This window comes from Bos indicus, chromosome 13, assembly GCF_029378745.1.
Source record: "Bos indicus isolate NIAB-ARS_2022 breed Sahiwal x Tharparkar chromosome 13, NIAB-ARS_B.indTharparkar_mat_pri_1.0, whole genome shotgun sequence".
Lineage (NCBI taxonomy): Eukaryota > Metazoa > Chordata > Mammalia > Artiodactyla > Bovidae > Bos > Bos indicus.
In genome coordinates, this window is record NC_091772.1 from 52,061,398 (window position 1) to 52,073,768 (window position 12,371).

Genomic DNA, 12,371 nt, shown 5'->3' on the forward strand with positions numbered 1-12,371 from the left:
TTTATTTCCCAGAAAAGGGTCCACATTATTAAATATCAGAGTTTCCGTATGCATTAGAACAGAGTCAGATATGGTATTCTCTTACTTTTCTGGTGTTCCTAAGATGCAAAACCACATTCTTAATGACATAAGAACAGAGAACTATAAAAAGATACTAAGTTGAGATCAAGACAGAGGTAGATGGAAAAACGAAAGGAAACTAAAATGAACAGAATTAAATGTTTTATTAGAGAAAATAGAATACCCTTAACTGTGAAAATTAAATCAATGATGGTGAAAACCAAAACTTGAGATACTGTCCCCAGGATTTAGAGAAAAGGGACAAAGAGATTTAATTGACAGTGGTAATCCAATGTGATAATTTTAGAGGAGAAAAAAAGTCCAAAACAATCTGTTCATAGAATGGACAAGAACATAATAGAAGAGACCTTTTCTCAGTTGAAAGGAAGACTTTCTGAAAATTTAATAGAAAAATGCCTATACTAAGATTTATACTGGCAAAATGTTTGACTTTTGAGAGTAGAGTAAAGTCCCAACAAGCACCAGGCAATTTGCTCGCCTAAAAGAGACCAACCGAGGTTTGCTACCTTTTTTTGGAGCTACAATATAATTGACATATAATATTAGTTTCAGATGTACTTGCTACTATTTTAAGAGCCGAAGACAATGGGATATGGACAAGAGAATTTTGAGGGGGAAAGTTTGAGACTCAAGAATTCTATAACTAGTTAAGCCACCCTGTGTGTGAGGACAGCAGAAAGGCATTCTCACCTAGGGCTGCTGCTGCTGCTGCTAAGTCACTTCAGTCGTGTCCGACTCTGTGCGACCCCATAGACTGCAGCCCACCGGGCTCCCCTGTCCCTGGGATTCTCCAGGCAAAAACACTGGAGTGGGTTGCCATTTCCTTCTCCAATGCATGAAAGTGAAAAAGTCAAAGTGAAGTCGCTCAGTCGTGTCTGACTCTTAGGACTGCAGCCTACCAGGCTCCTCCATCCATGGGATTTTCGAGGCAAGAGTACTGGAGTGGGGTGCCATTGCCTTCTCGGTCACCTAGGGCAAAGACTTAGAAAAATGTAACATCCTGGAGTTCACTTTGAAATCACTAGTCAAGTTGGGAGATGGGTCTGAAGGAGGAGTAGAAAAATTAGTGCATAAGAAACTGTCGGTGATGTTACCAATTAAATCATTGGCAAAAGCCAAAACGATTGAAAAAGGATTTTGTGTCTTAAAAGTGTAAATAAAAACTGAGTCTGTCATCCTGGATTAAGTGGACAAATATAAGTAGTGTGAGGGCAGCAGGCCAAGAGATGGAAATTTCTCATTACAGAAGAGGAACAAAAATGAATGCTCTGTCATTGACTTTAATAATTTGTGAAAATAAACTGCATTTTTATTTGATAAACTTAATGGCAACAACCAGAAGAATTAAAAACAGGCTTTCTGCATTACAAATCACTATGGGAGATAAAAGCAAATATGGAAAAATTCAGAAAACAGGAAATAGCCAGAAATAAAAACTATTTAAATAGAATGACAGCTGACCAAACAAATCCTCTGTAACAGTAGAGGTACTATGGATTAAATGCCAACAGAGCAGAGAAACTGCAGTTTTTAGGTCAGATCCTTTGTGCCTCAAAGATTTTGCTAATGCTGAACCCTAGGCCTGGCTTGCTTGTCTATCCTATTCAAGGTGAAGGCCTCCGTTCCAGACGGACTTCTTCCCGGCAATCCTCCTGGGCCACCTGGGGCGGAATGAGCACCTTTCTCACAGACCTGGCAACCGTGTGCGAAGCTGGTATTCCATATCAGACACAACCGCCTTTTTCCCTCTCACTATGAAGGGCCAAAGCATCTTGCCAGGTTCGGGCCACAGGATGAAACAGTCAAACCCTGCTCAGTTGTAATGTACGTCTTTTACCTGGTCGCCCTCCCTTCCCTCTATGACGGTGATCCTCCGTGAGAATCAAGTTTCAAACCGGCTCCGATTGCTGATGGAAGGAGTCAAGGACCCTCAAAACCTTACAAATGCCCGCCCACTTCTCCCCGCGCCTGAGCCGGTCTTCCAAGGGCGGTGTCGTATCCACCCCTGATGGCTCGCCCCGCCCCCACCTTGCAGACTAGTAGTAAGGTCTCTAGGTGTCGGCTGGGAAGCCGCGACCCGAAGAGCCGGAGCGAGAGAGGAATAGGGCGCGGAGCTCGGCATCTAGAGCCCCTTCCCCAAGTCAGAGGAGTTGCTCCTTGTAGCCAAAGATGTGGGGTTCAAGAAGGGTCTGTCCTATTGGATTTAAGAGGAGAGACGGGGGCTGAGCCCAAGAGTATAGAGGGTTAACACGGAGTGTGCAGAGGGCTCGGGGCCGGCTCAGAGCGCCCCGAAGGCGGGTGGGTGAACTAGAGGTGTCCCACGCGCGGGCCTGGGCGCAGCGATAAAGGGGTTAAGGCACTGGGCCCCGCCTCAGCCCAGGGATTGGCGAGCTTGGGGGGCGTGGCTGGAGGGCGGACCTGCGTTTGCCGCAGCCGCGGGTGGGCGGGGCCCGGGCGGGGAGCGGGAGGGGCGCGGAGCGCAGCCGGGCCCGCGCCTCGCGCCCCGCCGGGCGGGCTTCTGGCCGCGCCAGCGAGCCGGGCCGGCGGCGCCAGCTCCGAAGACCCCGCGCCGGACCCTGAGGCAGCGAGTAAGTGAGGCAGACCCACCGCGGCGCCCCTCTCGACTCCGACCTTTCGCCTTGACCGCTACACCGCGAGGCTCTTTCGGTCGGACCCGGAGCTGGGGAGGGGGAGCGTCCCACTGCTGGGATCCCAGGGATGAAGGGAGTGGAGATGAGGCCGATGATGTCATGGATGCTTCGCAGGGCCTGGGGGAAGGTGGCGGCCGGAGGGGGTGCGGCCCGGATTATGTCACCTCTTCCCTCTGCGCCCCGCCCCCCCGGGCCACACGCGTTGGTGAGGAGCTCCAGGAGGTGCAGGAGGGATTTCTCCCACCGCAGAGATCCCCCCGGACACCTCTTCGGGATGGCCTGTGACTGGGGTCTCTATCTTTTGGCGCTGCGGGCCGTGGGGGCGAACACCCTCCCCCTACCACCACCCCCCACTCCCGTGTGGGAGGCTCGTGTGTGCGCGCGTGTGTGATCGGGGTGTGTGTGTCGGGGGGGGCGCTGTCAGCCCCCTCAGTCCTGAAACACGGGATTTATCAGAGCCAGGATCTAGGGGATCAGCCCCTTCCCCCTTTGTCGCCAAGAGAAGATGAATCTCCCCTCACACATCCCAACCAAGAAGTTCTGGAGACCTCTGCACCCCCTCCCCCAAAGCCCCATAGTGCCCCTGATACATTTTCTCCCTCAATCCTTCCTGGAAGCCCATCCTGATTTTCCTAAAGGGATTCATTGCCTCTTTGCATTGCTTATAACTAGCATTCTCCCACATGCATTCTCTCTGCATCTCCTCTGAATCAGTGCACAGAGACCCCAAGATTCTGTGGCCTGTTCCCCTCCTGGGGGCACCCACAGGCCAGCCCCAGAATGAAATTTCCCTGGAGTGGCCTGAACCAAGTGCTCCAGGAGCCCTCCCCCTGGGTAGATCAGGGATGCTGTCCTGGGAGGCAGTATTTGGGTTGGTTCTTAAAGGGTGCAGAATGGGCACAGAGAGCTGTGAAGAGATTTTGTGTAGTGTGGAGAGGGACTCAGGTCAAGGGAAATAGGATGAACAGCAGGAGAGTCCTTGGGGGCCCTGCTGCAAGCTGTGGTTCTGAGGGCTGAGAGGAATGCCAGGCATCTACCCATAATACATTCACTTCTTAAGATTCCTGTAAGGTAGGTGTGAGAACTCAAAGTGGAATAACCTGCATGCAGTTCCACCCCTAATCAGTTGAACTGGGATTTCCACTTGGAGCTGATACCTCCGTAAGTGTCTATATTGCACCTGGTGCAAAAAAATTTGGGCAAAGCATGGACAAGATTGGCTTTGTCCTTTATAAAGAGTCTCTTAGTAGCTGCACAGGGGAGGGAGTGCAGAACAAGAAAGAGCAGTGAGAAGCCCCCAGCAAGGATGCTAGCAGGAGGGGCTGTTAAGATCTTTAGGGGGTGAATGGGCTGAGCTTGGGGCTCTGAGACCCCAAGGGAAAGGTATAGTTTACTAGCTTTGGGAGGGACACACATGTGGAGGGGCTGGGTGGTCACTATAGGATGGAAGGACCTGCCCATCTAACTCCCAGGTATAGTCTATTTGCCCCCTTCGTGACCGCTAATTCTTTGTGTAATGTCCCAGGCACTAAGGGTGGATAGGACAGAAATAGAGGCAGACTCAGGCAACAGGCTGTCATCCCAGGTTGTTGAGCTAATGCCATGAGGTTGTCTTTGCAGACCATACTCAGCTACCTGGGCTAGTTTAGGACCCTGACCCACAAATGAAACTCAAACCCTTCCTCTGGACTCAGTTTCTGCCTATCAGGGAGATATATACCCTTCCTTGTCTTGCCAGTCCCTGCTGGAGGTTTGTAGAAAGAAGTTGCAGCAGTCTGAGCTTGGGAGAGGCAAGGGGCAGAGAACACTTGCATGGGGTTGACAGTAATAGGTTAGAATTATAATAAGCTCTTCAAGGAGTGAGGCTCCAAGGAGGGTTGCAGTGGGTTGGTGGTCAATGATTCCCAGAGAAAGACCACAAGGATAGGAGGCTCAGGAAACAGTTTTGGGACCTCATTTCCATCCATCCAGGACTCTGGGCACCCAGGCCTTCAGGGGACCACACACAATCCAGGGAAACCATAGGGCAGGGTGGCATATGATCAGCCCCAATCTATGGTCAGAGTCTCCTTTCCTGGATCTCAGGGAAGGTAGTATTGCATATTTGTACTGCACCTTACAGTTTGCAAAGCACCTTCCTAAACATTATCCTCTCACTTTCATGACCTGAGGTTTGCTCCTGCCCACACCCAGGCTTCTGGTGGAACCCCCTTGCCTAGTTTTCTCATCTCACTATTGACACCTTCTTTTAGCATATAACCACACTCAGGTTTCTACCATGTTAAATTCTAAAATTAGAAAAGAGCCCTTGGATTCCAAACCACCTTAAATTACTGCCTTCTCAAAAGAGAAGGGAACTCTTTCCCTCCAGACCCCCACCTCCCCCCACTCCTGCAGTCTGGTTCTGCTTTGCACCACTTTCCCAAAATCATTCTCTCATAGGCACCAGTGATGTTTCCATCTGCCAAATTCAGGGCACCCTCTCCAATCCCAATTTTACGAATAAGCCCCTTTGTTAACTCCAGGAGTGCCCTTACCTTCTTGAAGCATACTCCATCTTGGTCCTCAGGGCCTGCCTTCTGGTCTTCTTCCTGCTCTCACTTCTCCACCCAGGCTTCAGGGGCTCTGCCACTGGAGCTCCATGCTGGACCCCACCCACATCACGCTTGAACGCTCATGATCTAAGTCTCTCTTTCTATCTGATACCTGAGAGATATCTTTCTCTGGTCTTCCTCAAAGCACCCATTTTCAAAAACAAAAAAGCACCCCTTTCCCCACACATTCTCCTGTCATGTTAAGGGTGTCATACCCATCCTGGTGTCCCAGTCCAGACACCTCCCTTGCCCCACCCCCGGACCCCATCTGTATGATGTTTAGTCAGTTCTTCCTCCCTGACCAGATCGTCCCACTGTTTCTAAGCCTCAGAACACCCAGCCTTCACCCTTTTGACTCCCCAGCTGCTCCTTCCAGAGATGGCAAGAGAAGGGAGTCATGTTTAGGCTGGGAGGGGGATATTATATCTCCATATTTCTGTTCATTATCGGTGAGCAGAGCATCAAGATTTTGGCAGCAGCACCTAGGGCACCCGATGAAAGTAGGCACTCACTTTCACCTGCACTTGCACTTCAATTGGACCCTCTCTTGCCTTACTCTATGTTTCAGCTTTGTGGGACGTGTGGAACCGGTTAGCTTAAGGAAAGAAGGTGGTAAATGCCTGTTCTCCACACCTGGTGGGGGGGGCGGGCGGCGGGGGGCGGGGGGGGCAGAGATGCTGATAGAATGGAATTTTACAAAAGTGGTGCTGACTGGTTTGTGGGAGTTTTCCAACGACTTCGGGCTGTAATTCCAGGCGTGGCCAGAAGACACCTGAAAGGCAGAGTTTTGTTTGGTTCCCCTGGTCTGGGACCCGATAGCCTCAACACAGCATTAGAAGTGGGCATCTGGGTAGAAGACAGTTTGAAACAGCACTCAAAGGGCCCAGGACTGCCACCTGTACCCCTTCATCTTAGCAGACAAGGAAGACAGGGTTTAAAGGACTGAAGGGCGCCCCCTGCCATTTTTGGCACTTGTATGAGCGTCTGCTCGCGGCCGGCACTGCCTGCAGCCCCAGTACGGCTGAATATGAGGCTTTCTGGGGCAGGTGTTCCTTTGGTACGGACTTGAGACAAAGGAACCAGGAAACAGGGCCTTCCAGAGCACAGGTAACCCGAGGCTCTGCTGTGGGCCAGCCTTGGGGGAGGGGGACGCACGCCCACTGAAGGGCTCCGAGGAATTCTCGGTGAACTGAGCAGGGTCAAGGTCCACAAGGAGCGGGGGAGGGGAGTAATCCAGGAAGTCTTCCCGAAGGCAGTGAATTCTTGGAGGGGTTCTGCAGGCGCGGAATCCTGGGCGCCGTTGGGCGCCGAGGCTCCGCCCCTGCCCCCGCCCACCTGTGGGAACCGCAGGCCAGGAGGGAGGTACGGCAGGCGTCCTCCGCAGCCAGCGCTGCGTCCTCTGCCCCGGCTTCAACCAGCCCCGGGGCCTCTGCCGAGGTACTGACCATGGGGAGGGGAACCTCTCGTGCCAGACCCCCATGCGTGCAAGTTGGGAAGACCTCTGGAAGGGCCCCCTGCTACACGCTGCAACCGCGGTCCCCGGCCGTCCGCGAGGGGTGGTGCATGTCCTAGGTGGCCCAGATGCGCGCCGCCCAGGCAGCTACCGCCCACCCTACCCCCAATACCTCCGTCCTGTCCCGCTCCCGCTGCCCTGGGGTTCCTGGCACGCGGCAGCTCTGCGAGGTAGGTCCTCCATTCCTCCCATTTCGCAGAGGAGAAAACTGCAGTCCGGGATGGCTCAGTCGGCCGGTCCAAAGTCGCGTAGCTGGTTCGTGCCGAGCTGCGAGAGTGAGGCACATGGCCCCTGCAGACCGGGCCTCGGAGGGTCCCAGGCTTGAGGCCCCATCGGCCCCCCACCCCCTTGGAGAGGCAAGGAGAGGATCCTGCGCCGGTAGTGAGCCTCCACTTCTGTCCTTGACTGCAACACCCTAGGTTAGGGGACCGGGAAGGACTCCCATCCACAATTTTTGGATAGGGGTGGGTTTCCCTCCCTTAAGTTCTGAGGTCCCCTATTGAATGCAGGTACTGCTGTCCCCTTCCCAGCCCATGAGATTGGGATATAGGAGTCCAGACCCAGAGTAAAGGATAGCTGAGTTCTGAGGTTGCAGTGAAGAATTGGGGGTCGGTGGGTCACTGAGTCTGGGGGGCAGACCCACGATGAAGCTGGGTCTGAGGTGGGAGTTGAAGAGTGGAATACTGAGTATAGATAGCAAAGGGAGGAGGGTAGGTGTATGGTCCCTAGGGGTTGGGCTTTGTCAGGTGTACAACGGGCAGCCCCTATTACCAAGTTGTCCTTATTTCCCCAGCCCCATTCCTTTACCTTGACTGTTTGGGGACTCCTGGGCCCACTATAAGGAAGGAGACACTGAAAGGCAGGTTCAGCTGGTGCTGGGTCAGGCTTGGATGGGGTGGTGGGAGTGGGGGTGGGACTGATCTCTCTCTGCTTTCCTACTTGTGCCCACAGTGCCCCCCTGGCTTAGTCATGGCGAAGCTGGAGACACTGCCTGTGCGTGCTGACCCAGGGCGAGATCCTCTCCTGGCCTTCGCCCCTCGGCCCTCTGAGCTCGGACCCCCAGACCCTCGCCTGGCCATGGGCAGTGTGGGCAGTGGAGTGGCCCACACCCAGGAGTTTGCCATGAAAAGTGTGGGCACCCGCACGGGGGGTGGGAGCAACCAGGGCAGTTTCCCTGGTCCCCGTAGCAGTGGGGTCAGCAGGGAGAGGCCAGGCCGCTACCCCTCAGAGGACAAGGCTCTCGCCAATTCACTCTACCTCAATGGCGAGCTACGGGGCAGCGACCACACGGATGTCTGCGGCAATGTGGTGGGCAGCAGCGGCGGCAGCAGCAGCAGTGGCGGCAGTGATAAGGCCCCACCACAATATCGTGAGCCCAGCCACCCGCCCAAGCTCCTGGCCGCCTCTGGCAAGCTAGACCAGGTCAGTCCTCACGGCCATTTTCTGGGGATAGGTGGCAACACAGAGAAGAGGGTGAAGCGGGCCTTCTTGGATGTTTTTGAGCTTTAGGGACTGAGATAGAAGGTGGATTGGGGAGCCTTGGGGGTCAAGTCCAGCTGGTGGGCCTTGGGTGGAGAATTGGCTGTGAGGGGGGCAGGTGGTGAACATAAGGTAAGACTCCAGCCATGAGAGACTCCCAGGATGGAGGTCCAGTGGGGGTGGAGGTGGGGCTGGACAAGTCTAGATCAGAGGGAAAGACTGGGGCCAAGGCTAAGGCCCCATCCTGATGCCTACTCCCTCTTCCTTGCTTTTGTGCAGTGCTCAGAGCCGCTAGTTCGGCCTTCGGCCTTCAAGCCTGTTGTACCCAAGAACTTCCACTCCATGCAGAACTTGTGTCCCCCACAGACCAACGGGACCCCTGAGGGACGACAGGGCCCTGGTGGCCTCAAGGGTGGACTGGACAAGTCTCGGACCATGACCCCAGCGGGCGGGGGTGGGAGCGGCCTCTCAGACTCAGGCCGGAACTCACTCACAAGCCTGCCCACCTACAGTTCCAGCTATAGCCAGCACCTGGCACCCCTCAGTGCCTCCACCAGCCACATCAACCGCATTGGCACTGCCAGCTATGGTAGTGGCAGTGGTGGTGGCAGCAGTGGTGGTGGGTCGGGCTACCAGGACCTGGCAACGTCCGACAGTGGGCGGGCCTCCAGCAAGAGTGGGTCATCCTCATCCATGGGGCGACCAGGTCACCTGGGATCAGGGGAGGGTGGAGGAGGAGGCCTGCCATTTACGGCCTGCTCACCACCTTCGCCCAGTGCTCTGATCCAGGAGCTAGAGGAGCGGCTGTGGGAGAAGGAGCAGGAGGTGGCAGCTCTGCGGCGTAGCCTGGAGCAGAGCGAGGCGGCGGTGGCTCAGGTGCTGGAGGAGCGTCAGAAGGCCTGGGAGCGTGAGCTGGCTGAGCTGCGGCAGGGCTGCAGTGGCAAGCTGCAGCAGGTGGCCCGGCGCGCCCAGCGTGCCCAGCAAGGCCTGCAGCTACAGGTGCTGCGGCTGCAGCAGGACAAGAAGCAGCTACAGGAGGAGGCAGCCCGGCTGATGCGGCAGCGGGAAGAGCTTGAGGACAAGGTTGCCGCCTGCCAGAAGGAACAGGCCGACTTCCTGCCCCGGATGGAGGAAACTAAGTGGGAGGTGCAGACTGGGGCGTGGGCATCTCCCTGTGTCCCCTTCTTCTGTCTCTCTGGAGAAAACCAGAGTAGCAGCCCACAATTATCACAAGGGGAGTGAAGATTGCGGCCGCATCAGTTGGCAGTGTCTGTGAGGACCAGAGCAGTCCCAGGCCCTGTGAGATTAGCCATGTCATCCCGAGTCTGAGGAGGGGACCCTGCATTGTCATTTCTGCCGTGATGAGCTGACCCTGAGCCCTGGGGCAGCTTGATGCCCTGGGGCTGGATATGGGGGCTAGAGTAGGGGTAAGCAGAGTTCTGCTTTCCCCCTGACTTCTCTTCTCATCTGCCCCTGCCAGGTATGCCAGAAGGCTGGGGAGATTTCCCTTCTGAAGCAGCAGCTGAAGGACTCGCAGGCGGACGTGTCCCAGAAGCTGAGTGAGATTGTTGGGTTGCGCTCACAGCTGCGGGAGGGCCGGGCCTCCCTGCGGGAGAAGGAGGAGCAGCTGCTCAGCCTGAGGGACTCCTTCAGCAGCAAACAGGCCAGCCTGGAGCTGGGTGAGGGAGAGCTGCCCTCTGCCTGCCTCAAGCCGGCGCTGACCCCAGTGGACCCGGCTGAGCCACAGGATGCACTGGCCACCTGCGAGAGCGATGAGGCTAAGATGCGCCGTCAGGCTGGGGTGGCTGCTGCCGCTTCCTTGGTTTCCTTGGATGGGGAGGCGGATGCTGGTGGGGAGAGTGGGACGAGGGCCCTGCGGCGGGAGGTGGGGCGGCTGCAGGCTGAGCTGGCAGCTGAGCGGCGAGCCCGGGAGCGCCAGGGTGCCAGCTTTGCAGAGGAGCGCCGAGTGTGGCTGGAGGAGAAGGAGAAGGTCATCGAGTACCAGAAGCAGCTGCAGCTGAGTTATGTGGAGATGTACCAGCGGAACCAGCAGCTGGAGCGCCGGCTGCGAGAGCGAGGGGCTGCGGGAGGTGCCAGCACACCTACACCCCAACATGGGGAGGAGAAGAAAGCCTGGACCCCTTCCCGCCTTGAGCGCATCGAGTCCACAGAAATATAGTCCCCTACCTGGGCATGTGGCCTTTTGACAAATACCCAGTCAAAGGCCAGAGTCCCCAGTATCCTCTTCCCTGCCATCTCTTTTCCCCATGTCCCCTGAATCCCCAGACCAAAGAGGTTCTCAAAGCAGCTGTGACCAGGCCCCTCCCCTCCCCTCACTGGGTGCCTCCCAGCTCTACCACTGCCCCACTAGGCAGCCCACTCAACCCTCCTCCCAAGGAGGAAATAGGGGGAGGGCAGAGTGACGGGCTGAGGGTCCAGGCAGCAGGGGAACTTGGGCTCCTTTTCTTGGCGCTCCCTTGTTGGAGAGGTGGCAGGCCTTGCAGAGCCATGAGGTGCCCAGCCCCTTGGTGGGTCTGGGCTGCTACTGTCGGCCACCCTGTGTCCAGAGATGCTCTCTGTACCAATCTCCTAGGCCATGTAGCCTGAGGGGGACTGTGTGGGGTCTGCCAAAGCTGACACTGGGCTCCTGGCCTCCCTCTTTCCTGCACTCTTCTCCCTCCCTGGGCAGATTGGCAGGACACGTGGGAGCAGATGGCCTGCCTGCTGTTGAGAGGGCTACCTGCCTAGCCCCTCCCTGCCAAGGTCTACAGCCTGGGCTAGTCCTGAGTGTGTGTCTATATGTGTATGTTGGAGGAGGTAAGGGCTGAGGCTGGAGGCTTGGTACCCAGGGAAGATCTGCTGTCCTGTTCTTGGAAAGGGTCACCTGGAGGCTTCTTAGCTCTACCCTCACCCCTCTGACCAGGATCCTGTAGGACAACAGCCCCATTTGCTTGGCTGACCCCACACCCAGGGCCACTATCCAGCTCTAACTACAGTTATTAAGTGCCACCTGCCTCTCAGGCACTCCCCTCATCGAGTTTCTGAGGTCCTATGAGTGTCTGTGATGTCCTCCTATGTCTTCCCACTTGATTCCCTCAGCCACCTTCTGCTTTCGTGCTCAGCCTACTGCTTTCATGCTCAGAACATCATTGTCTAGGCCACCTCTTCCCCTAAACCTCACCTTTTCTTCCAGTAGAAAACTCTGCTTGATCTTTGGTGCACTGCCCACTTCCTAGCTCCTTTGGGCCCAAGCCTGAGCCCAAGGCCCTTGTTTTGGGGGGTGGGGGGGTAACTATGATTGCTCTTGAAGAGCAAGGCTGAACTGAGAGAATCACTGACCCCTGGGTCCAAGAGGCCTGAGGTAGCCCAGTGTTTGCCCAGGGTAGTCCTGGCATGGCCATTAGTGGGGGTTGGGGCAGCCAGTCACTTCCTCCTCTGGGGGCCCTCTTAGAGTCCATCTCCCAAAGTAAGAAGGGAAAGGCAAATTTCTAACACACCAGCAATAAAAATCGGAGGAGGTTTGGCCCTCGGCCCTTGTATTTTTCTTTTAACTCTCTCCTTCCCACCCCCAAGACTGGGTTTGTGGGGCAGGCTGGAGGGAGCTGGCAACTACTGTGAGCAATCCCCCGACCCCTGACCAGCCTCCTCTCATGACTGGTGACTGTTTAACGAGCTGTGCACCCCACACACAAACAGGAGTGCCCTTGTGGCCTCTGTTCTGCACAGCCCCTTCTGGTGCCCCTTACCAGTTCTCTGAGCTGGGTGGGGGGCTGTCCTGGCAATCACTGCCCATTCCACTCACCCTTCATTGCACCGGCCCCAGAACCTGGGCCTGGGCCAGAGGGGCAGGAGGAAGAGGAGGCATTAGTATGAAAAAAAAAAAAGTAGAAAAAAATGAACAGACTCAGCTTTGGGATTTCCAACCACAAAAGAAATTATATATAAATATATATAAATATATATCTCTACCATATGTGATGGAAAGACTTCGTTTTCTTTTCCCAAAGAAATAAAATGGAGAAAGCCTCTTGAGTGGCACTTTTTTGGCATGCT

The 12,371-nt window shown here is 55.4% G+C and overlaps 1 protein-coding gene across 6 annotated transcripts; it reads left to right on the forward strand.

Annotated features, from left to right (window-relative positions):
• The first annotated feature begins 2,536 nt into the window (after positions 1-2,536).
• Positions 2,537-12,356, forward strand: LZTS3 (leucine zipper tumor suppressor family member 3). Of its 6 annotated transcripts, none has more exons than XM_019971950.2 (5): positions 2,537-2,669; positions 7,039-7,195; positions 7,791-8,261; positions 8,598-9,464; positions 9,799-12,356. In XM_019971950.2, the coding sequence occupies exons 2-5, from the start codon at positions 7,124-7,126 to the stop codon at positions 10,495-10,497; spliced, it is 2,109 nt and encodes a 702-aa protein (XP_019827509.2). In that variant the 5' UTR covers positions 2,537-2,669; positions 7,039-7,123; the 3' UTR covers positions 10,498-12,356. The 6 variants fall into 6 exon arrangements, with proteins under 6 accessions (XP_019827509.2, XP_019827513.2, XP_070657296.1 ...); XM_070801195.1 differs by lacking the exon at positions 2,537-2,669 and adding an exon at positions 6,592-6,763; XM_019971954.2 differs by lacking the exon at positions 7,039-7,195 and having other exon boundaries at positions 2,545-2,669.
• The last annotated feature ends 15 nt before the right edge of the window (positions 12,357-12,371 follow it).